General features: G+C 46.4%; 1 protein-coding gene across 1 annotated transcript in view; it reads right to left on the bottom strand.

The window, feature by feature from the left end:
• Positions 1-26,395, bottom strand: part of LOC311158757 (contactin-4) — a 259,902-nt gene that overhangs the window by 74,222 nt on the left and 159,285 nt on the right. The window contains exons 5-6 of the mRNA XM_084214354.1: positions 25,165-25,340; positions 9,427-9,522 (exon numbers count right to left, since the gene is read on the bottom strand). Coding sequence (XP_084070480.1) covers positions 9,427-9,522; positions 25,165-25,340 — 272 coding nt within the window. The remainder of the gene's footprint in view (positions 1-9,426; positions 9,523-25,164; positions 25,341-26,395) is intronic.

Genomic DNA, 26,395 nt, shown 5'->3' with positions numbered 1-26,395 from the left:
TTCACTGTGATCTGATTGAGCAATCAACACCCACAGCCCCATCACAAAATCACAATTTTGGATCACAAAATGTGAGCAGGAGAGAAGGCTCCAGGTGCCACCAGCCCCTGGCAGAGTGCCCTGGGGAAGGGAAAAAGGGAATTTTCCAGGAAAGACAAACCCCTGGCACAGCTCTGCAGTTCCTGGAGTTTTGACCATTTTTCTTTTCCACAGTTTCGTTTTAATGTTAAAGCTACATGAATTATGCACTGCCTCTCTTTTTTTTTTTCCTTTTTTTTGTGGGGTAACAGACAGTTCCATTGCCCTGCCTGCACCACTGGATCAATTTTTCATCTTCCAGTCTTAAATAATTGCAGAACAATTTAAGGAAATCAGCCTGGACAAAAGTATCACCTGGTAATTCTCCCTTTGAGTCTGAGCTCTGCTGCCCAGCTACACCACACCACAGCTGGGCCTCCAATGCAGGCTTTAATAAAAAGAATGATAAATAATGAACAAGATTAATCTAAAGTTAATAAAACACGTTTGGACGAAGCCTCAGCTATGCCAAATCTGAGGACACAGTTACTCAGCAGCCAGGCAACAGAGAAATGTGCTGTCAGAAGCTTACAAGAACATGAAAAATGCACAAAATTACCCAATTTCTGTGTTAGAGCCGTTCTCACAGCAATTTTCAGTGCTGTGTTTGCCTCCAGCCCCTCGACTGCCCAGCTCTGGGTAATTAAAAGGGTAAGAGGTCTTCATTACCTGAAGCCTAATCAATATCCCCTGTATCTGCTGCATCTCCAGCCTGAGGATGTCAAAGGCAGTGAAATATTTGGGTGCACACAGCTGGCCTGGCTTATCTCTCCCAGGCAGCTGGGGATGGCTGTGAGCACCAGCCATGATTGCACCGAGCCAACCTGAACCCAAAGGGAGGGAAATCAACACAAATCTTGATCTGTGTTCAATAAAAAACACCATGGGGCTGAAACACAAAACTATTCCCACAGCACCAGCTGGGCACAGCATCCTCCCATCGAGCACAGCCTGGGGAGAAACCTGATGGGGTTTGTCTGACAAGCTTTTCCAACTTGTCTTACAGACATTTCCAGCCTTGCCTGGAAGGAAAAGCCAGCCCCCAAGCCAAGCTGAGTTTGTCACTCTGGCACCTCCTGGGGCAGCTCGGGTGCTCTCTGGGAATGTGGATTTGATGGGGTGGATTTGATGCCACTCCCAAGCCCCTCTCATTGAAACTGAAGTTCCTGGAGGCAGGCTCACCCCAGCAGGGATCATTCTCTCTCTCTAAGTTCATTTCAATGAGGAAATTCTGGCAATAAAAAAGGAATAATGGCTTGATAAGGTCCAGAGAGTGGCATCACCACCTTTGTAAAGAAACACTCATTTCACCTGACAGGCACAGAGAAAGCATCCCTGCCACATGGAGACAGGAGAGATCAGCCAGAGAAAGGGATGAAAAGGAGCCTGGGCTGAACAGGAGCTGCTAATTGCTTATAAACAATCACCAAAAGAGAATAAAAACACGGGAAGCTGGGCAGGGGCACAAGTGGTGCCCGCACTGAATTTACCTTGTGCTGTGAGAGATTCAGTCACTGCTGATATTCTCCAGGCCTGTGTTACATAAAGTGCTCCCCACACCACCTGAAGCAATGACTCACAGATTTAATCCATCAGTTGGTTTTCTGTTTAAAGTCACAGAGAGTTAGCCTAAAAATCCTTTCTTGTGTGTGCACTAGCTTCAGAAAAGCTAAAGGTCCCTGGGCTTGTTTTAAAACATATTTCAATGTGACCTAGCTAATCCTTTAATACCAGCTCTCACTACCTTTGATCTGTGTTTGTAAGTGATTAGATCAAACCTCTAAAAAAAAAAAAAAAAGTTGGTTGCAGAGGAATTTTCTTACTGCAATGAATTAAAATTATGATCCACTCCAGGGCTGAAATATCTGCCCAAACAGCCTGAGGGGGGGAATGGCCTGCAGGGCACTGCCTGCAGCACACAGGAAAAAACCATTCTCTTCATTTATTTGGTAGGTAATCAGTGTTTAGTGTCATAACAAAGTGCTTTGATATCTACCAGCTGAAAACATCATCATGGCTGCACATTTGTTATACTTAAACACATCATGGTTGCATTTTTAGGTGCAACCACGTGCATGAGGTAACACAAAATGCCCAAACCAATACTGCCACTGGTTTTTCAACAATAAAACATCAGCCCCACAGGAATGGGGGCTCCCACAGCCAGCATGTTGACTTGAACAAAGCAGAACAAAGAGCACCCAGGGGTGTGGGACCCCAAATGTGACACATCAGGGCTGTGTTTGTGCCACTGGGCACATTCTGCAGCCCTGGCTGCCTCCGTGGGCTTTGCAGAGCTGGATGTGGAGGGAAGGGTTAGCAGAGCCTGGGAGCAGCACTCTGATCTCTAATTTGGTTCATAAAGACATCACAAGATGCTACAGCTCCCGATAAATGCTATTGACTGGGTTCTGTCAGACAGATTTCACTCATCTTTAGCCAAACCCTGCCAGCCCTACCCCCTCTCAATCCCATTTCAATCTTCATTTAGTGCTGACTGCAACCAAACAGGGAATAACCCACACCACTGGCTCGCAGATGATTTCTTTTTAAAGATGTCACGAGCTGTCACTGATAAATAAAAAATCCATTAACGTCGTGTTCCTCATTATTTCCCTGTTTCCAAGGTCTTTGGTGGAGGGCTGAGCCTCTTCCCTTCCAGTCACACACCCCAGCCCTCCTCCTGTGTCCTTGCCACCTCCCTGGGCACAAAAAAGGGAATTCTGGGGGTGCTGACTCTGCAGGTGACAAGTGACACGTGCCACCTGAAAATCTGGCCCTGTTCTTGACCCAGCCTCGATTTTCTGCACCTCAAAATTCATCCCAGCTGAAATGAGGCAGATCCCACTGCCCACCTCAGGTGCTTAAATGAGTGGAAATCTGTGATGAGCTTGGCATTTGTGCTGTAAGAAATATTTGTAATTTCATAAATCTCTCAATTAAGAGAGCTCTGTGTGCTCCCTGTGCTGTCAGAAACATCAAGCCAAAGCACTCCCAAATTAGAGGAGAATTCATCCTTATCCTTCATCCTCAAATATGTTGATAAACTTGTGCACAAACTGAATCAGCAGTTTTACAGAAAGGATTATGTCAGATTAATTTTAATCTAATCCATTTCTATCTCCTGAGAAGCTTTTTACTTCTTGCTTTTAATAATTTAAACGGTGACTGTGGCAGAGCATAAAAAATAAATGATGGGAGATGCACTTTAAATGGAAGTTACCATTCTCAATCACTTTTTATTTAAATGAGAGTTTCATATGCCTGACTTTAAGTTTAATGAACCCCATTTTTGCTGAACTGTAATAATCTCCATCACATGGAGCCAGACACAGATGAATTACAGAAACCCAGGGTGTGACTCACTTACTCCCTGTGATGGAAGGAGACACCTGGAGGGAAATTTGGGCTGAATTTTGAGGGAATTTTTGGGCAGAAATGCTGCCAGGCTGCTCAGATGCAGCTTTCAGGAGCAGGAGACAAACTGCAGGAGTTGGAAGCTTTGGGAAGTTGTTTTCTGGATCTTGGCCTGAGATCAATCCCTCAGAGGCTTTTTGAGCTCAGCTGTTCCTGCTCTGGAAAACACTTTTAGGGTGCTGACACTTCAGACACGGGAATTTTCCTGCTGTGGGGGACATGGGAGTGGCAGTCACTGTTCAAGGGAGAAACCGGTGACAGGTTCAGGTATTTTTCTGCACCCTTTGCTCTCCTCATGGTCTCCTCCACCTCCCACACATCTCCAGCACTCATCCTGCATCCCCCTCCTGGGAATTCCTGCTGGAATTTCACCTGTTCCCATTCCAGGAAAGTCAGCTCATGAGCCCCAGCTCACGGGAACTGAACCCTGCTGGGGCATTTTCCTGTTTATTGGGAGCTGAGCCTCCCCTCTGTCCCTCCCTGCATCCTCCAAGCAGAATTATCCTTGGAAAACAAGGTTTAACACCTGCCCCACAACCCAGGCAGGTCTGCAGCCCCTCCTGATGCTCCAACACCAACCCAACACCGCAGACAAATCCATCAAATCCATCACTAGTGGGAAAATATTTCCCTTTTTCTTTGCTTTTGCCAGCCCCAAGGGAGAGTTTACCTGCTCAGATTTCCCCTCCAGCCCTGGGAGTGATCCATGACAGGCTGCTCAGTAGCCCTGCAGCCTTCTGACAAATAGCTGAACCAACTTCCAACCAGCTTAGCAGATTTTTTGCTTGGTTTCCTGGAGAAATGGAACTTTTACAGCCACGGTGCCCACCCATGTGTGCGAGGCTCCTCTCTAAATTAGCTTCTCACTAATTGGAACCAAATCTGACCAAGCAGCAAAGGCTTCCAAAGACATTAAGACAGCAGAGAAAGAGGAGAAACTATCAATCCTTTAATAAGGAGTAACAGGGGTAGCTCAGCCTTTTGACATCCTGCCTGGCAAGGGGGAACTGGGAATAGAGATTCTGTAAAATTCACATTTCTCAAAAGCTCTGGGCATCCCACACTGAAAGAAACAGGAAAATAAAGGCTGAATGTTAAGGCTGCTGTAGTGGAGTGAGGACATTAAGTGCTCCAGGATCCTGCTATGCTCCATTTGCTGATCATGGTATAAAAATGCCTGATAATTGCCTTTTCCTCCTGCACTCTTCTGATGTTTCCCAGGTTTGCTGCCCTTCCCCCTTGCAGTGTGTGGTGGGGGCTGTACAAACATGAGATGTGACTTGTGGGATGGATTATTTACAGGACAAACCCCCCAAAGCCACTCATCCCACTAGAGCCCAAAGATCCTCACTGTTCCCAGCCCGTGAAGTGTCCATCATCCCTTTAAAACAATAATAATAAAAGGAGAGAAAAAGTGAGCAGCCAATCATGATTCCCGTGCTCAGGAGTGGTTTTAGCAGCACTGGAATCTGTAAAATGCTTTCTGCAAAAACCTTTGGTGTCCAACCTTCACTGCTGCCCGTGCAGCATGAAAGGCTGGGATTGAGATGGGATCAGAATTGCCATCTCCTCTGTCAAATGCTAAAATTTAGTTAGTTCTACTTGATTAAGCTGTGCAACAGAACTAAAAGTTTTCCTGGATACCATCAGGGAAAGAAAGGCAGGAGAGAATGAGAAAACCTGAATGCATCCAATCTGTGAAAAGATGTGGGAATAATGCTCTGTCAACAGCTCAGCTCAGAGACATGGATGTGTTCCCATCCATGGCTGGGTTTCCATCAGGAGTGATGGCATCAGATGGGAAAGGATTATGGGAACAACTGAGCTTTAATGAATCCCCTCCTCTTCAGGAAAATAGAATTTTCCAAGTGCATTGAGAACACGGGCACTGCAGAGACAGAAATCTGATTTTCCTTGAAATCCTGCCTCTGCTCACTCAAGGGGACACAGCTGCCCAGGAAGGTCAGAAAGGAGCAGAGGGATGAAGTGTCTGAGGAACTGAGGCTCAGAGTTAGGAATTATTGGGGGATCCAGTGCCAGGGTCAGCGGGAACTTGTGAGGATGAGTCTGCAGGAGAAGGCACATCCCACAGAGCACCGGCGGGTTCCCAGCTGAGCACTTTGCTATCTAAAAAAGCCATCAGCTGGTTGATTTCTTGCCCAGATTACTGAGCTGGACGGGGAGTGAGAACAGATGTGCTCCAGCTGTGGTGAGTGGGGGAATGAGCAGAGCCCAGAGCAGGACACACCGCCAGGGACTGCAGCGAGAACACGGAATTCAAATATCGGAGCGATTGAGAGATCATCTCCTCTGCTCACACTCAGCATTCCTCACAGCGCTGGGAGAGCTCCATCTCCAGGCTTTTCCCACGGGGGCTGCAAGGCAAATGTCATGAGAACGTGGTTATAGATCTTTCTAAAGATGAACCACGAGAAACTCGCAGGAAGGGGGGGAGAGAAATCCTAAAGACAAGTTCATTTATCTTCCCAGAGAAGGGAGGGGAGGGAGCTCCAGACCTGCTTGTTCTGCGTGAGGAAGGGTGTGCTACCAGCCTGTCAAGTAGAAAAGCCTTTCCAAGGCTGTATTTTTTTAGCCTCTGGACTCACAACAAAATGCCAGGGATGCTGGAAGGAATTTGAAAACTGTAGTTGTTAAAATATTAACTGACCCTGCCCTGGCTATTAAATAAATCTAATAAAAGTGGCAGCTAAACGACTCAGCTCCCACGAAGTTAAATGAAAAGAACTATTTGGCACAAAAGAATATTTTATCTTAAAATTTGGAGATAAAGTTAAAAGGACAGTGACCTCCAAATGCTTCCCAGGCATATCCCCTCTGGAACTTAGATTCAGAGCCCTGAGAAACACAAGTGAGTGTTTGCTTTGGATTTTGGAGCTTTTTGTTTGTTTGTTTCAATTAAGTTTATCTCAACGATAACAGATCTTGCCAAATTTGATTAACAACACCAAAAAAGGCAAACAAGAAAAGGTGTTCCCCCCTGCAGAGCTCCTCAGAAGGAAAACATTTCCACTAACAGCTTAGCTTGAACACTGCTGTACACTTTGAAAAGGTTTATGGCTTCTAAATGCCCTAAAAATGCAACAGAAAGAAACACACAAGAAGAAACAAAGCTATTTCTGGTGAGATTTTCCCTGTTTTGGCTCGAAATTCTCCAGATGGTCAAGGAAGGGGATTCTTCCCCTCTGCTCTGCTCTTGTGACAGCTCAAGGGTGAGGTTAGGTGGGATATTGGGATGGAATTGTTGCCTGGGAGCAGCCTGGGACAGTGGGCTGGCACTGGCTGGGCCATTCCCACCCAAACCATTCTGTGAGTCAGTGCCTGATCTCACAGGCCTCTGAAGATGTAAAGCAGGAGAGCTTTGTCTCCTGGTATCCAAATTCTAGAAGTCATCCTAACAGAGGCTGAGGTACCTAAAATGAGACTCAACAAAAAAGTCACAGGAACTCTTTGATGCCCCTCCAGGGTCCAAACCCATTTCTGTGACTCCATCACTGGGCACTGCCCAGTTCCTGCTGTGACCACCACGGGCTCCGGGTGTTCTGCACCAAAACCAAAGCCAAATTTCAGCTCCACACAGACTTTTAGGATTTTTGACTGTTTCCTCTTGTCCACTTAAACACCACCAGCAGCTCATTGTGCCGTTACCCAGGGCCCAGTGCCACGTTCCCAGAGCAATATTTACTTTTCTATGATTTCTTCTGTGCAGTTTCAGGGCAGGATGGTTGACACAAGACCATTGTTGGGCTTTGGATTAAACAAGCTGCAGAAATAATGAGGGAACACCCTTCACACGCAGCGTAATTATCCCAGAAAAACCCTAACAGCGAAGGCAGGCTTCTACCAGTCCATTAGGAACAAATGGAGAAGGCAAAAAAATAGGAGAGGAAAAGAACTGGAACTTCTAGCAGACAAAGGGGTCACGAGTACAGCAGGACTGGCCTCGGGGGGTGCGAATCCGCCACGGAAAGCGCGGAAAGCGCGGCAGAAGCAAATGTTTGATTTGCATTTATTCCGCTCTCCAGCCCAGCCGCTTCCCGAGCCGCAGATGAACATTTATTTTCCAAATCTCCAGCACTCAGCATGCACTTCATCAGAGGAGGCCATCACATCATTATGCTGCTTAACAGAATGTACCAGCACAAGGCAGCGACCTGACAAACAGCGGCTCCCCGCCGCACGGAGCGCGCGCTCCGGCTCCATCCGGGGGCTGGGGGGGAGCTCACATCCACGGCCTTGAATTTCCAGCTCATTTCAAAGCAGAAATTGGGACAGTGCACAGCAATGCCCAAATTGTTCTGTGCAAGCTGTACACAGCCCATTTGTTGGCGCTGAAAGGACTTGTTCATCATTTGGACTCATTTTCGGGATGGATTTCCTGTAACGTTGGAACCGTGGGAAGCTCTTTGTTGGGCATCATTAACAAGAAAAAATAAAAAGAAAGCCTCAACAACTAATGTATGTAGGCCAACATAACTTCACTTTTAGTTGACAGCTCCTCAGAAATGGATATTTCCAAGTGGCAAAGTATTAGACCCACGGATGAAAGGTTAATGGTCTGGATGCTGATCAGTGCCTTTTTAATAAAGTCACAATTTTTAAGCCCAAGACAACAGTGACACAATGGCTGACAGAAAATAATTCCCTTCCCATTTACTGGTTTTCTTTTCCCAAATCTCAGCACCTGGCCAGGATGTTTTTTTCAGGCTTCTACTATTCCAGTGAATACCCTCATCAGCAAAGCAATGGCAGTTCTCAGATTGAATAGTTTTCCTTTTTAATTTTTTTTTTTCAGATTTCATTTTCAATGCACATATGAAACTAAAGTTAAAAAAAAACATAAAATGAAAGTGTATTTTTTCCCACAATTAATCCTATGTTTCAGCAGTGGTCACTAATGCCATCAGGCACTTTTTGCAAGGATGATGATCCTGGGTTTGCTGCCCTAATCAGATTCGAAAATAAGTAATTGCATTTTCTCCTCTTATTACCACTCGTGCTCCCAATGAGCTGGATTATTTTTCACTTTGAAGCTGAGGAGGTTTTTCCTGTTGCACCACAGCCTAACAGCACATGGTCCAGGGGGCAATTTCCATCCAGCTGATGAGGCCAGACAGACCTCAAAGCAGGATTGCAAATTTCTTTAAAAGGGCCACAGATCTGCGGGAGATGTTGGGCTGTTTTGACAGAGCGAGCAGCCCCTGATGAGGGAGCCAGCTGCGGTGGCTGGTGTGGGTCCTGGTGGGGAGGGACACACACATGGAGCTTGTCAGGCACAGCAGGAATTCCAGCAGGAATTCTCACAAAACCTCTCCCTCCCAACGCATTTCAGACAGAGCAGCGCAACACGCACGCTCAGGAAGCCACAAACTGGCACAATTAAAATAAGTTGGTGCAAAACTGAAAGAATTCTTTGGTATTTTCTAAACATTCATACCGCCCTCTTGGAAGCAAACAGCACCCTGTGAGATCTGGACACATCCTGAGTACCCAGGACACAAAAAACACTGCCAGCAGTGTTTGAAAAAGAGAAAACAATGAAAAGATGATGCACAAAAATGGCTCTGCCAGCAAGTTCAACTTTTTAGCAGAAGACACACCCAGGCCACAAACCAGAACGGCTGAGCTAGAAGATCTTGGTCACACCTTCAGGATATGAAGACATTCATTGCTTTAGTTTCCATCTCTGAAGTTTATACTCAGAAGTTTATCTCTGAAGTTCACTCTCAGATCCATAAAGTGCTCCTTCTCTGTCCCCCACTGGAGCTTCCCCAGGCACCTCAGCAGGGTGGCCCTGCCACAGCCCTGTCCTCGCAGGTGACTGCTCCAAACTTCCTGAAAACCCTGAGAATTCCCTCCCTGAGAAGGGAAACCCCAGAGTTCATTGAAATCAAGAGGAGGAAAGCTCTTTACCTCCAGAGTGGGGTGGGGGCCCGCAGAGCAGCACCATGCCCTGGCCCTGCCGGACCGACACCGTGCTCCTCGTCCTGGTCTTGAAGTTCTCCAGGTCTGCCAGGAGAGAAAGAGCTCGGTTAGAGGCTGATCACAACAGGGAAATGATGAAATAAAGCAAATGTCAGCGTGGAGGGTGGGCTGGGGGGGATGTGAGGCAGCAGGAGGATGAGGAGCACCAACAGGAGGGTCGGGAAATGCCCTCCCCAGGCTGGCAGGGCAGGAGGTGCTGGCTCACCCCAAAAACAGCACAGCTGGAGAAAACCCCAGCACCTGAAAGGCTGGGGGAGGTTTGTCCCATGAATTTAGGAAGAATTACTGCCTCCAATCAGCAATTCCATCCCAAGGCAGGCTGCTGCCCTCCCATCCCACGTGTGGAGACCCTTCCCTCCCACAAGGATCCCTCTTGCACCAGCTGCACGTTGAGCCACAGAGTGCTTTAATTAAATGAAATTAAATTCCTCCTTCCACCTCTCTCTGTTTCCTCTCCTCAGGGCACTGCAGAACTACAACTCCCCCTGCTCCCCGAATTCAGGAGAGCTGCAGTGAGCAGGGGAGGTGACTCTGAGCCCAGAGTGCCACCAGCACTGTCACCAGCAGCTGCTTCGTGGGAGCACCGAGACACAGAATCACTCTGGCAGCCTCTGATCCTTTACAATTTCCTGCATTTCAATTTTCTTTTTTTTTCCCCTCGTTTCCAGTGTAGCTGAGCCTTGGTTTGGCAATTACAAACCTGTTGTCAGTGCAGTTGGGAACCAGAGGAAACGCAGGGGTGATAAATATTTATCAGCAGGAGCTGGTAGGAACATCATTATGAGGTTACAAGGATGGGAAAGTGAGCCTTGATTTTTATCCTCTCTTAAAAATGTTGTCTGCGCACATACTTAAAAAAAATTTAAATAAATAAAATCCAAAGTTGTCACTGCTTCATTTCCCTTTTTAGGAAAGAAACCTTTAGGGGCCTTTCTCTCTTTTTTTTCTGGTTTAGGAAAATGGGAAAACAGAAAAAAATATAAATTAGAGAGATATAATATTTCATTCCTAAATTCTATAAAATTTACAAGGTGTTTTTTTTGGTTTTTTTTTTAATTTTTAAAAATTTGATGGAGCCACTGTAACATTCCCCTGGCCACCTGCCAGTGCACAGATTTTTATGCATTTTGACTGCACACGGGCACAAGGCTGGATCCCATCCTCTCTGAGGACAGGAGGAGTAACAGCCTAGAGCCCAAGGAATGCCTGCAGGAATAAATGCGCTGTTTTTTACATCAATATTGACAAGGAAAGGATTGCTACCAGGAAAAGCAGGCTCTGCTTGGATGAACATGGAGGAAATGCTGCAAGGATGGTCAAAATCAGCAGATAAAGCAGAGCATTCATCACTCTTGCTTGCACTGCAGACCATCAGGCTTTGGGAGCCACTTCAAATCTGCCTCTGAGCAAAATAACAAGATTAAGACAATTATAACCAAGACTAATGTCTGATCAAGGCCATCAGGCTGATTGTGCTTTCTGGAGACCACAGATTTGTTTTTACAACACCTAAATTGGAATGAACAATGATATAATGAAGATTTGATTAGTGAGGAGCTTCATTAAGGATCCACCTTGCAATCTTTGCAGAGAGGAGGGTTCAGCCTCATGGTGACAACACCATCGACTTCCACCTCACTTTGTCCCCAAACCTCAAAACCCAGGGTGGCAGAGGAGGATTTCTGTTTTTATTTGCCCATTAAAAAAAAAAAACCCAAACCCAGCAGAGAAACCCACCAGATTGAAATGAAAAACTGAGATATTAACACTTGCAATTCAGGAGATCAGTGTGCTGCCAACAATTCTCACAATACCAACCAAGGGCTCCAGTGAGCACAGAAAAATATTGAGTGAGCTCCAGTAACCCCAGCATTAGAGAAAGATTAGTAATTAGCAATTAGCAATGATTTCAAGAGGAGAATACAACAGGGGGTGTGAGAGGAATGCAGACAGGTAATTGTGAGTAACAGCTACTCACACCTCATGTAATGAATGACTTCAGGTGCCTTTTAAACACTTTCTGGACAGTATCAATTCTAAATCAAGCTGAACAGGCCCACAGAAGCAGAAAGCTGCATGTATTATTTAATTTCAGCTGGATGTATTTAAAAGCAGCTGCATGACTTTGGGAAAGTCACCTGAGCTCCCGGTGACAAAGTTTGCACATCTCTGAGGACAAGTCCTTCAGCTGTGTCTCTCAGAAGAGATTTAATTAGCTAATATTTGCACAGAGCCTTGACATCTGCCTCTGAGATGCGCTGGAGTGCAGTGCACACACCAACACCCAGCCCTTGGTGGGGCCTTCAATGGCTCTGCTGGCATAATGAGGTTTTTCTGTAAAACTTTGCCTTAATTTTCAGTGCCACAACTTGGGCAGGCACCTGGAAGTGATGCCACAGATGCCCCAAAAAATGCTCCAAAGCCCAGCAGGTGCCAGAAGCAGCTGTCAGCCCACCAGCTTCTCCCTTTGGGCAGGGTGTTAGTGTGTGGAATGAGCTGTTGTGGGGTCTCATAAAAGCTTCAGCAATCTGAAATGATCCACAGCCCCTCAAGGCTGGGTAGTTTGTCTCAGTAAATGGCATTTGGAAACTTTAATCAAACCCATATGGCTTTGCACAGGAACAATTACCCAAGTTGTCCAGAGTAATGAAAGATTTCCCCAAATTTTGCCTACAAAAATCAGTCCTTACAGCAAAGAGGATTCAATTATGAGCAAAACAAAAGGAACTGCAGCCTTTTCTCCCTTCTTAGGACCTACTTGGGTTTGAGCTTTATGAAATGTGGTCATTCTTTTTCTGACTCCTAGGCAAGCAAAGTTTTAAAGAAATATTCCCCAGATGGCATCGAAGGATGGGCAAACAAACAAGGTCACATCAGCTCCTGATGGGGCCAGTGCAAAATTTGGCCTCAGATTTCTGAATTTACACCCCTCACCATTTCCAGCTCCACTGATTGTCCCTGTGGTGAGAATTCCACCCCAGCAGAGCAGCTACAGAGCCCCCCTCAGTTCCCATTACTGGCTGCAACAACATCAGAAACAATGGGAATAACAGAAATGATGGGGATAACAGAAATGATGGGAATAGAAATAAGGGAATAACAGAAACAATGGGAATAACATAAATGATGGGGATAACAGAAATGATGGGGATAGAAATAAGGGAATAACAGAAATGATGGGAATAACAGAAATGATGGGAATAACAGAAATGATGGGAATAACAGAAATGATGGGAATAACATAAATGATGGGGATAGAAATAAGGGAATAAGAGAAATGATGGGAATAAGAGAAATGATGAGAATAACAGAAAGGATGGGAATAGAAATAAGGGAATAACAGAAATGATGGGAATAACAAAAAGGATGGGAATAGAAATAAGGGAATAACAGAAATGATGGGAATAACATAAATGATGGGGATAGAAATAAGGGAATAAGAGAAATGATGGGAATAAGAGAAATGATGAGAATAACAGAAAGGATGGGAATAGAAATAAGGGAATAACAGAAATGATGGGAATAACAAAAAGGATGGGAATAGAAATAAGGGAATAACAGAAATGATGGGAATAACAGAAAGGATGGCAATAACAGAAAGGATGGCAATAACAGAAAGGATGGGAATAGAAATAAGGGAATAACAGAAATGATGGGAGTAACAGAAATAAAGGAAATAGAAATAATGGGGTTAACAGAAATAATGGGAGTACCAGAAATAAAGGGAATAACAGACATGATGGGAATAACAGATATGATGGGAATAAGAGAATTCCTGAACTCAGCATGCCCCAGGACCCCGACTGGAACACCACGACTTCCCTCAGGAGCCTGCCAGTCTCAGGGCACTGGGGATGTGACAGAGATCCCTATTTTTTGTGAAAGCTGAGCTCTGTCTTGCTGCCTTTGTTTGCCCCAGGAGCCTTTCCATGCTTTGCTTTGATTTTTTTCCACACATGCCTATTTTTAGAACACAAAATGCTTCGTAATTACGCCGGTGCTGCAATTAGGAGAGACCCCTCTGTGCAGGAGCTATTAAAAACCACCCAAAAAATATTACAGAAAATGAGATGAAGAGTCAATGATGCAAATTGGTGGTGGCAGGTGTCTGCATGTCCTTTGGAAAGCCAATTTCTGTGACTGTATCATGTGGGAGGCAGCTCTGCTGTGCAGTGCCTTGAATGACACGCTGTCAAAAACTCACCATTAGTGAGCCCTTTGTCATTACAGTTCAGGGGTTTTTTTCCTAATGATTAGAAAAGCAGTGTCAGTGCTGTTTTCACCCACTATTCCTGTTTAACTGGTATGAAACGATTTCTGCTTTTGCTCTATTCCAACAGAAATGTACACACATCAATCACTGCTTTATACATCAGTGGGTTTTAATTGCCAGAGAAAAGCAGGGCTAATAGGCTTAGAAAAATAAAAATGTTAGTGGGTTTTACTTCAAAGTCTTGGCCTAGAGAGTTTTGCAAAGCAAATTTGATAACACATCGTGGATATCACTCAGCTGAGTTGATGTGAACAGCAAGGAGCCCCCAGAGCACAGGAGCTGCATCCCTGGGGATCATTATTCCCACAAAATCAGATACCCAATGGACCTGGACAGGGGCAACACAGAGTTTGTGCCCAGCAGCAGCACAGGGAGGGAGGAGGGTGGATGATACCCACACATCTCTGCATCCAGCTGGGAATTACTGGGAATTATGCCTTAGTGCCATTCCTACCGTACAAAAAAAAAGTCTTGGGTTAGGGAACTCCACTTAGATGAGCAACAAATCCTTGGATCAGCACTTCAGGAGTTCTTTCAGCCTGTCTGTATTTTATGGGGGGTTGGTATTTTATCCTAAGACTTGGTTGTACTTTGGGCATGGGAAAATAAAATGGTTAAAAATGAATTATAATTTAGGAACTGATAAATTAGGAAGCTAACACATTCATTGGCAATTTTGAGTATTCTGGAGTGGGCAAAATTCCACCTTTACTGATATGAAATGAACTTTAAAGCACCCACACAACAGGAAATAATGATATAGGTAAGGAGTGATTGCCTTTCTTATATGTGAAATGCCCAGTCCCCTTGGGTACCCTGCCACAGCCAAGACACCCAGAGCCAATTTTTAAGCATGACTTAAAGAGATTTGCAGATCATAATGGGCTTTGCCTTCTCAAACCCCTTCTATAATTTTAAAATAATCCCAGGAATCTAAAATTTAGGGTGATGTTTAAGGTCATATCCAGGAATAATTGAAGATTATTCCTTTTATTAAAGAGCACATGACTCATCCCAAGGGAATCTGATTAGGCTGGCAGTGACATCTCCAACAAAAAGCTGATGGAAGGATTGGCCAAATCCCCCTGGCTCAGACTGAGCAAAGAACCTCCACCCAAATATCCTTGGGGACATTTGGATGCCCTTTCCCAAATTATTCCCATCGTGTTTGCACAACTCTCCATGGACAACAGATCCCAGGCTCATGTCCTGGAGAAAACTCCCAGCCAGGTGGGCAGGGGTTGGCAAGAGCATCCCACTCCACTGGCTGCAAACTGCGGGAATTGAAAAAGATAGTAAAAAATTAAAACCAGAAAAATATAAAACCAGTCTGGGAGAGGGATCCAGTGTGCCTGAATCCATGGGGGAGGGAGGGAAGGGAAAAGGGAAGGGAAAAGGGAAGGGAAGGGAAAAGGGAAGGGAAAAGGGAAGGGAAAAGGGAAGGGAAAGGGAAAGGGAAGGGAAGGGAAAAGGGAAAAGGGAAAAGGGAAAAGGGAAAAGGGAAAAGGGAAAAGGGAAAAGGGAAAAGGGAAAAGGGAAAAGGGAAAAGGGAAAGGGAAAGGGAAAGGAAGGGAAGGGAAGGGAAGGGAAGGGAAGGGAAGGGAAGGGAAGGGAAGGGAAGGGAAGGGAAGGGAAGGGAAGGAAAAAGGGAAGGAAAAAGGGAAGGAAAAAGGGAAGGGAAAGGGAAGGGAAAGGAAAAGGGAAGGGAAAGGGAAAGGAAAAGGAAAAGGAAAAGGAAAAGGAAAAGGAAAAGGAAAAGGAAAAGGAAAAGGAAAAGGAAAAGGAAAAGGAAAAGGAAAAGGAAAAGGAAAAGGAAAAGGAAAAGGAAAAGGAAAAGGAAAAGGAAAAGGAAAAGGAAAAAGGAATTTATGGCCCCAGCATCCCCAAACACTGTCTCTCTAAAACTGCCCCTGCTTTTCAGAGCTGGGTTTTCTGCCATCCTTCTCCCCAACTCACAGAGATGAAGTTCTTCAGGCTGTGTCCTTGCTGGTGTGTCAGGACTACCCAGAGAGCTGTGTGGGTTGGAATAAAACCCCTTTGATACACAGCTTAATAGAATTTTAGTTTAAGTGCTGGTGTTCTAATGAATAATTTCGAGAGTCACTGATTTGAGAAATAGTTTACAAGTCTGGGGATGAAAGCTTTCTAATTTGACCTTTAGAGCAGAAATTTCACTGGGATTTCTCCTTTGCCGAGGAGGAATGAAAGGAAAAAGAAGTTTTAGAGGTAAATATCTTGGCATTCCCCCCACCCCTATCCCTGTTGGAAAAGATTTTTCCTTGGACTTTATTACTGAGGCCATTAACAAGGCATTGAGTTTACCACCCCCATGTCTGATCCCTCATCTCTGCCTGGGTTCTGTGCCTGGATTTTCCCAAGTCTTTCTGTTAAAGCCAGGCTGAAATTCCACCTCCCTGGGGTTTGCTCCTTGCTTCCCATCAGACTCCAAGGCACCCCCAGGGCTCTCTCCTTCCTTCACCCCACTGCTCTTACAGGGAAACAGAAATTCCTGAGAAATTTTCTTCAAGGCACCCATTTTTCTTTTCAAAAATCAAACCACTCTTCTCTATGATATTATGGAAAAAAAAAAATCCTCCTTGTCCTCATGTTCCACTTCATAAAAACTGCCTGTTTGCCTTCTTTCGACAGGAAATATTTCAAACATTTATTTTGAAGCAGCTCCTCTGCCTGAGACAAAATGCTGAGGACTCTGAAAATTTTATTACTTTAATCTAGAAAATCTGGGCAGACATTTCCCCTTGGGTTGACTGGAATGGGGTTATTTCGCTCTCAGAAGTTTTTTATCTTTTCCTAGATGAAAAAAGAAAGGAAAAAAAAGGAAAAAAGCTCTGTTTGCACTTTCTTGCAGCAGAGATGCTTTGCAGTGGGCAGAGAGCAGAGCTTGCAGGGGCACAGGGGTGTTGTGCCCCTCTTTCAGGGCTGTCTGGGCACTGCAGCTGCCTCACGTGCTCCCCTTCCCACTCTGGGCAGGGGCAGGAATGCAAATTCAGACCCCAAGGAATGAAAATACAACCACTGAGCCACAGAATCCATCAAAGCCCACCCAGTGCCAGGGCAGGGACACCTCCTGCTGTCCCAGTGCTCCAGCCTGGCACAGGGCACTGCCAGGGATCAGGGGCAGCCCAGATTTCCTGGATAACATGGCACAAACTCCTTCAGCAGGAGGATTCAAAGGGAAATTTCCCTTCACTTGCTAAAACCCCACCTAAACCCCTGATCCTCAGGGCTGCTGCTGGCTCAGCCTCCCTGTGGAAATTCACATTTTGGTGCTCAGCAGAGCTGATATTTTTCCATTCTGTTCCCCTCTCAGGCCTAATGAATAATGACATGCCAGTCATGTTTGCTGCAGACAGGGAGACCAAGGTGGCACAGCCTCCCACAAACACATTTCAAGCTGCTCCATCCTCCAGTGCCAGTGCTGGCTCCTGGCTTTGCTTTCCAGAGGGAAACCAGGGGAAAAAAAACCCAAAAAAACCCAAATAAAGATGAAGCAGCCACTGGGATAAAGTTGTTCTGCACTGCCCATCAACAGAAACAGAAACTCTGCTGCAGAAACAGCAATTCTCCTGCAGAATCCAGCTCTGGCCCTTGCCAGGTCCGTGCTGGGGTCCTGAACTGCTACTCCCACACATTTATAGGAAATGCTGATTTGCATTGGTACAGAACCCCTAAGGATCCTCTAAGGAGCATAATCATTTCTTCATCCAGGTCAAGAGCATCGTTTCATTGACAGAGCAGGAGCTTTAGAGGCAGAAGGAGAGGTGCCACAAGAAGTTTCCACTGACAGAGGAAATAACACAACCTCCAAATTCCTCCAATTTCCAAATAACACACCCTCCTGATTTCTTGTCCTGTTCTCCAGCCACACAAACCATGAAAAGTGATCAGAATATGCCATGAAAGCATAACCCAACAGCTCTGCAGATGTGTACTACTCTAAAATCAGTTTTTACAAGAAGTTTGGGGGTTCATTAAAAAAAAAAACAACAAAACACCTACATCATTATATAGTTTTGAAGAATAAAGCTCCAAGATATTTAAAAAAAAATCTGCCTTTTAAATATTTTTTCATATTAAAGTGAAAATGAATAAATATGAAGAGAGATGAGGGAAAACATCCAGGCTGTGCCTTGCTTTTCCCTGGGTTCCTAAAGCAGAAGAGGAACTGGGGTGTTGTGAGTGGCCTGTGATGCTCAGCTGGCTCCAGCCCTCTCCAGAGCTCCTTCCAGCCAGAAACCAAAATAACTTCCCAAAAACCCCTGCAGGCTTAGGAGATTCCCAGCTTTAGGACAACGTGCACTGACAATTTCCAAGTGCCACTGCTTTAAGTAAAAATGAATTCAGTTTATTTATAACCCTGGGGGGGGGAACAAAGCAGGTGAAAATCCTCCATTTCTGCTCTGACTTAAGGGTCCTTCTATCCCAGATGAAAGTAAAGTAGGTTATAGATCCATCCTCTGCTGCAAACTCCCTGTTGGTCCTATTCATCAAAAATAAAAAAAAATTAAAAAAGGAAAAGAAAGGGAAAAAAAAGGAGCTTACGTGAGGCTTAGCCTAGTTTTCCACCCAGCAGGGACCAAGGGGAAGGAGCAGAGGTTGGGAGCTCATCTCTCCCATTGATCCTGGCCTGTGCACAGCTCAGCCAGGATTTCTGCACAGAGAAACCCTGGGATGTGGGAACTCATGGAGAAATGCAAATTAATGTGCTCCTTCCTGAGTGAAGGTCACAGCAGCCCAGTCCTGGGGGGACAGGCAGGTGAGGGGCTGGGTTTGGGTAAGGCAGCAGGGTTGATATAAATGGCATTTTTCCTTGAAATCTTTCCTCTGAGTTCCTGGAGGAGGAATTTGACACTTGGTAGGAAACCACAGAATTTAAGAACTGGGGATACCCCAGGCTGCTCTCACAACCTGACAGCTGATGGCACATCCCAGTGGGGCTGGGGAAACCTGGACCTCTGCAGGGGCAGGAGTGGACACTGCAGCTCCAAAATGAAGATTATTCACAGAGCTTCAGGTCACAACAAAGCCCTTCAAATGCACAGAGGCTTCGGGGGAGAAAGAGTGAGGAGGGGGATGCAGGGGAAATTGGGTCATGGTAAGAAAATCAATTTCTGAAGACACAGAAAAACTAAAAAAATGTGATGATTTAAAGCAGATTTGTGAGCCCTTGGTGTGGCTGGCTGGGAGTTTTATCTCTGAATTGTGGCCCTGTGTGGGAGGCAATGCCCTGATGAAAATGCCAGGAAAAAGGGGAAGAAAGGGAAAAAGGGAAAGAAACAGTGGGAAAAGCTGGGGATTTGAAGTCCAGGTTCTGAATAAACAGAAGGGGTGAGGAATAGCTGAGTGGGATATTTCAGCACTGGGGTGCAAGGCAGTGCTGGAGCACAGGGATGCAGGGGTGAGGGCAGGCACAGGCACTGCCCTCGCTGAGTGCAGGTGAGCAGATCCCCCAAAAACGCTGAGAATCCCCAGCCCTGTGCTCCACAGGGATCTTCCCCTGCACAGCAAAACTCCAGAGCCAGCAAGACTTTGTGACACATCTGGGGGTCACTGTGAGCAGCTGGAGCCCCCAGACTTCCCTTTCCTTTTGACCTCCTGGGCAGCACAGTGATGCTTCACCCCTGCTGCAGCATCCCCAGAGGACCCCTCCCTTCAGACTCGTTACCCTCCCCTCCCCTGGGGCTCATTCCTGGGCTGAAATTGGTCCCTCAGCCCCTGGACATCTCAGCAGCACTTTGGCCAACTGCAGAGAGCGTCCACAGCAAGAGCATGGATCTGCTAGGCTAGGGATTTGAGGGAAACTCCTTCCTGGGAAATGGCCATGGGCTGGAAAGGGATTTCAGAGAGGCCTCTGGGCACAGAGCAGGGGAAGGACATCAGTCCCACAAATAAAACCCCCCCTTACAACAGATCCCATTTCTCTAACAGCTCCTGTTTCACAGACATCACTTGCAGGCAGTTTTTGTAACAACAGGGGGCAAAACAATGATATGGCTGAAAAGCAGCTCTGATTCCAGCTTGATTTTCCTCTTTGGATACCCATTTCCACATCAACAGCATGTGACAGCCACCAGTGAGATGAGAAAGGCAGCAGCTCCTGCACAGCTCCCAGAGGGTTCATTTCCAAAGCAGCATCCTGCAGCTGGCAGCAGCTTCGTGAATTTTCAGGTTAAACTGCAAATCCTGCTGAGGTGTTTAGGGCCAAATTGAGTCAAGTTATCACAGCAGGGAGGGAATATTTCATCTGTGAGCGCTGGGGATGGCTCCATGGCAGAGGAGAGGGGTCATCTCTTGGCAGAGGCTTGGACCTGTGTTTGGAGGGGGAGCAGACACAGCCTGGAGACCCCGGGGGTGGGGGGCACAGGAGATGTGCAAAACTGTCTGCTTCCAAAGCCTGGGCAGTAAAACACAAACTGCTGCCTCAGCAAGGTAGAATAAATTCAAAGTTGTCTCTAATTAGAGATGCTGCCCCACAGGAGCTCCTAAGTCAGCAGGAATTGTCCTGCCTTGCTCATCCCACTGTGATCACAGACAACCTGGACACCCTTTGGAAAGAATTAAAGCAGAAGGGGAGCCCTGAGCTGTGCCATTCCCTCTGAACCCCCTTCCAGCAGTGCTGCCCAGCTGGGACAGGCTGGAGGATCAGCAAATGAAACCAAATCTGAACACAGAGATCTCCAAACACACAGCCCTGAGAAGGGTCTGCAAGGAACAGGAGCTTCCCCAGGAGATTTTGAGAACTCCCATGGTGATCTGATGACTGCAGAGGTGTGGGTATAAATCAGACATTAAAGTTGGAACCCCCCCAAGATCAAGCCCAACCTTTGAGCAGACACCACCAAAGGGCCACTAAACCCCACCACAAAGTGCCACATCTGCTCTGTGTCTGAGCATTCCAGGGATGGGGACTCCACCACTGCCTTGGGCAGCATTTCCAGTGCTCAGCCACATTTTAGTGATGAAACTTTTCCTGATATCCCCCCTGGCACAGCTTGAGTCCATTTCCTCTTGTCCTATCACTGAAGAGACCAACCCTCACCTTGCCACCACCTCCTTCCAGGGAATTTTTTCTTCCTCTGTCTTTTTCCCTTTCTCTTCCCCCCTTTTTCCTTTTTTTTTTTTTTTCCCCACACTAGTTCTCCCTGCAATTGAACATATTTTCACTGAGTGGGGAATCTGCTGTGCCACAGTAACAGAATCTGGATTAATGACACCCCTGTGCTTGGAGCAACACAGGCTTTCAGAAAAGAAAAAAGCTTTAAACTCTTGAGTATGGATCTAATAGGAGATCTCTAATTTAGAGAGGGACAGAACAACTTCCAGCCCCTGGAGATGTTCCATCCCATACATTATTCCATGGGCAGCTTGAGCACATCCAGAGGGGGCTGGAGAGGGGCTGGGAACACAAACCCTGTGAGGAACCCCTGAGGGAGCTGGGGATGCTCAGCCTGGAGAAAAGGAGGCTCAGGGGTGCCCTTATTACATGACTTACACCTTGCAACTCCCTGAAAGGTGCCTGTGCTCAGCTGGGGCTGGGCTCTGTCTGCAGGAACTGACAGAACCAGAGCACACAGCCTGAGCTGCACCAGGGGAAATACAGGTTGGGTATTGGGAAAAAGTTTTTTACGGTAAGAGTGATAAAATTCTGGAATGTTCTGCCTAGGGAGGTGGTGGAGTCCCCATCCCTGGGTGTGTTTAACAAAGCCTGGATGTGGCACTGGGTGCCAGGGTTGAGCTGAGCTGTTGGGGCTGGGCTGGATTCCTGATCTCCAAGGTCTCTCCCAACCTGGGGGCTCTGTGAATCCGTGATTCTGTGATTCAATAATTGGCAAGGACACGCTGGGAGCTCATCCTCCCTGCCCTGCCAAAGGGACTGGAGCTGAGCAGGCAGAGCTTGCTGCAAATTCATCACTTTGGGAGGGCTGTGGGCCAGCTCTGGTGCCACCAGAAATCAATGGGAGCTTTGTCTCCATCCCCAATGGGAGCAGGATCTGGGCCACAAAACCAACTTTGATCCCATATCTGGAGGGGTGGGCTCAGCCCCAAAATGCTGCCTCATATCTGCCCCCCAGCCACAACTCCTGCTTATTCCAGGGCTATTTCCCAACAGAAACCATAGCACAGTGAATGAAATCATCAAGCTAAGCCCCAGCCCCTAAAATAAAAAGCACATCATTTAATCTAGTTCAGCTGTGTTTCCGTAGATCTTTGTGGAAAAGCCATTATTAGATCCATACTCAAGAGTTTAAAGCTTTTTTATTTTCTGAAAGCCTGTGTTGCTATAAGCACAGGGCTTGGGGTATCATTAATCCATATTCTGTTACTGTGGCACAGCAGATTCCTCACTCAGTGAAAATATGTTCAATTTCAAAGACAACTAGCGTGGAAAAAGAAAAGAAATAAAAGTGGGAAGAGAAAGGGAAAAAGAGAGAGGAAGAAAAAATCAAAAAGGACAAACCTGAAATGAAAATGCCATATCAAGAAGCAAGTATTCAGGGGAAATATTAGCACTTTTATCATAATGAGTTTGTAACCTAAATACATATTTCAAGGATGAAATTGCTGACCCTGTCTGCCCTCCACAGGAGGCTGAATGGCTCAATCACAGCTTAATCTTCCTTGAAAAGGCTACAGAAGAATATCACAGCCTGTGGAGAACAACACACATTACTGATGCCCCAAGATTCACAATTTAACTCTTAAAGGGAAGGGGGGGAACCCTCAAATCTCACCCACCATTCTCAAAAAAAACCCCAACAGTCATTTCCTCAGAAATAAAAGTGAGATAAAACAAAACCCACACAACACAAGATGAGGATGGAAAATAAGGGGTTGCTCAGATGAAGGGTGAAGCTTCACATGCCAATTTTATTGTTTCTCAAAGGCAGAGCCTTTGTAGTAAACTTAAATCCCTCTGTACTTCCTAATTCAGCTAATTCTGGTTGCCATCCCTGTGATTAGAGAAGACACTGAGTGTTTCTGGGTCTGTCAGCTTTAGCCACACCACGCTGCAGATGCCTCAAAGCCAATAATCTAAAATCACCCCTCCTGGGTCCCACTACAGTGCATCTTTCACAGTTCTATTTCTCCAAAGCACCCAGTCTTATTTGCAAGAAACTTGTTTCTAGTTCTTTTTCTTTCTCAATAATGTCCATCCTATTCCATGGCATTTCTGAGTCAACGTTTCTTATCTCAAAATTTGCACACGGATGCACACTGTGTGAACGTTCTCACACTTGAGACCTCTCCACAAACCCCTTTCCCACACCCCATAACCCATCTTGGAAAAACACCCCCAGCTCCCAATTTTTCCAGCTCAGGAGCAGTGGCTGCTTTCTGACTCACAGGCAAACTGCAGCTTGGCCTCTCTGCTGAGGATGGTTCCAAAGGGGTTTGTTGCCACAGCTGGTAGGTGCCAGCATCCTGGCTTTGGCTGGGGGTATTGATCAGCACAGGGCACCAATTTGTTGGGCAATGCCCTTGTCTGACTCAGTGATGGGGCAGCTGAGAGGTGGTTTAAAAACTTTTATTCCATTTTCAGTCTCATGAGAAGGGTGAGACAACACAGATGCTGTAAGTCACAATCAAAAACTATTTCCTAAATCTATTTCCTAATTACAACACACTGTAAGTGTTTCTTGGCCTGTCAGCTTTAGCCACACCACGCTGCAGATGCCTTAAAGCCAATCATCTAAAACTGCCCCTTGTGGGTGCTATTACAGTGCATCTTTCACAGTTCTATTTCTCCAAAGCACCCAGTCTTATTTGCAAGGCCATCCTTTGAAACTTGTTTCTAGTTCTTTTTCTTTCTCAATAATGTCCATCCTATTCCATGGCATTTCTGAGCCAGCATTTCTTATCTCAAAATCTGCACACAGATGCACACTGTGTGAACATTCTCACACTTGAGACCTCTCCACAAACCCCTTTCCCACAGGGAACACCCCATAACCCACCAGGAAAAGCAGGGAGAACACCCCCAGCTCTCAGTATTTCCAGCTCAGGAGCAGTGGCTGCTTTCTGACCTACAGGCAAGCTGCAGCTTGGCCTCTCTGCTGGCAGTGGTTCCGAAGGGGTTTGTTGCCACACGCTGGTAGGTGCCAGCATCCTGCCTTGGGCTGGGGTTATTGATCAGCACAGGGCACCAGTTTGTTGGGCAATGCCCTTTCCTGACCCAGTGATGGGGTAGCTGAGAGGTATTTTAAAAACTTTTATTCCATTTTCAGTCTCATGAGAAGGGTGAGACAATACAGATGCTCTAAGTCACAATCAAAAACTATTTCCTAAATCTATTTCCTAATTACAACACACTGTCAGTGTTTCTTGGCCTGTCAGCTTTAGCCACACCACGCTGCAGATGCCTTAAAGCCAATCATCTAAAACTGCCCCCTGTGGGTGCTATTACAGTGCATCTTTCACAGTTCTACTTCTCCAAAGCACCCAGTCTTATTTGCAAGGCCATCCTTTGAAACTTGTTTCTAGTTCTTTTTCTTTCTCAATAATGTCCATCCTATTCCATGGCATTTCTGAGCCAGCATTTCTTATCTCAAAATCTGCACACAGATGCACACTGTGTGAAAGTTCTCACACTTGAGACCTCTCCACAAACCCCTTTCCCACAGGGAACACCCCATAACCCATCTTGGAAAAACACCCCCAGCTCCCAGTTTTTCCAGCTCAGGAGCAGTGGCTGCTTTCTGACTCACAGGCAAACTGCAGCTTGGCCTCTCTGCTGAGGATGGTTCCGAAGGGGTTTGTTGCCACACACTGGTAGGTGCCAGCATCCTGCCTTGGGCTGGGGTTGTTGATCAGCACAGGGCACCAGTTTGTTGGGCAATGCCCTTTCCTGACACAGAGCTGGGGCAGCTGAGAGGTATTTTAAAAACTTTTATTCCATTTTCAGTCTCATGAGAAGGGTGAGACAATACAGGTGCTGTAAGTCACAATCAAAAACTATTTCCTAAATCTATTTCTAATTACAACACACTGTCAGTGTTTCTTGGCTGGTCAGCTTTTTGCCACACCACGCTGCAGATGCCTTAAAGCCAATCATCTAAAACTGCCCCTTGTGGGTGCATCTTTCACAGTTCTATTTCTCCAAAGCACCCAGTCTTATTTGCAAGGCCATCCTTTGAAACTTGTTTCTAGTTCTTTTCCTTTCTCAATAATGTGCATCCTATTCCATGGCATTTCTGAGCCAGCATTTCTTGTCTCAAAATTTGCACACAGATGCACACTGTGTGAACGTTCTCACCCTTGAGACCTCTCCACAAACCCATTTCCCACAGGGAACACCCCATAACCCATCTTGGAAAAACACCCCCAGCTCCCAGTTTTTCCAGCTCAGGAGCAGTGGCTGCTTTCTGACTCACAGGCAAACTGCAGCTTGGCCTCTCTGCTGAGGATGGTTCCGAAGGGGTTTGTTGCCACACACTGGTAGGTGCCAGCATCCTGCCTTGGGCTGGGGTTGTTGATCAGCAGCGCTCCTCCCAGCAGGCTGTAGCGGAAATCCATGCCCACGTCAATGCTGCTTCCATTTAACTTCCACCTGCAGCACACAAAGCCAAAGTTAAACTCTGCTGATGCTCCTGGCTGCTTGGGAGCACGGCCTGAAGTGAGTAAAGGCAGGTTTAGAACGGCTCTGACTACTTATTAAAAATGAAATTTAAAAAAAAAGCAGGTACAAAAATGCAGATTTCCTGAGCGGCATGGAAATATTCCAGTATTTAACTGCAAGAGCAATATCCTTGACATACATTTCAGTCTCTGTAGCTGCTGGTGCTGCTGCTCTTTGGAATTGATCACTTGGCAAGGGGAAGTGCCTGAGACAGGATCTCTAACCCATTCCAGTCCACTGAGGATATTTTCCCCCCCATCCTCTCCTGACTTGCTGGTTGTTTGTTTATAAATTTCAGACAATTCCCTCCTGGCAGATGCTGTCACAAAGTGGGGCACTGAGGAATTCCAGCCCCTGCCAGCTCCTGAGTGCACAGGGAAGCTCTGGAGCGTGTGTGCACCATGGATCCCTGGGGTTTATGGCACTAAACAGCTGGCTGTGGCAGGAGACAGCACAGAGGCAGAGCCCTGGGGACTCCAACTGGTTTCAGAGGGGCATTTACTGGTGAGCAGAGTGAGAGGCACCAGAGGGAGAGAAGAGCAGCAGCAGCACTGCAGGAGGACAGCACCTTCCTCCAAGGATCCCAAAGCAGCCGCTAAAGCTGCAAAGAATGAGGAGTTTTGTCCATGTTTCTGGGAAAGGATGGTTAATCTGAGAGCCAGGACTATTTATGATCCTTTTGTAGCATTTTAGAACTCCTGTGCAAGGTTTGCAATTGAGTGCAATACCTGGAGATTTCCTGGTGCCTGTTCCCTCTGTTCCTAACGCCCCAGGATCCCAGAACATCCTGAGCTGGAAGGGACCCACAAGGACCATCCAAGTCCAAATCCCGGCCAGGACACCCCAGATCCCACCCTGGGCATCCCTGGGCGGGTTTTCCAAACCCTCCTGGAGCTCAGGGCCGTGCCCATTCCCTGGGCAGTGCCAGCACCTTTCCCAAAATCCAGCCCAAACCCCCCTGGCCCAGCTCCAGCCCCTCCCTGGAT

This window comes from Fringilla coelebs (genome assembly GCF_963513975.1).
Source record: "Fringilla coelebs genome assembly, chromosome: 13".
NCBI lineage: Eukaryota > Metazoa > Chordata > Aves > Passeriformes > Fringillidae > Fringilla > Fringilla coelebs.
Note: the sequence above shows the minus strand (reverse complement) of the source record. Positions and strands in the feature narration are given on the sequence as shown.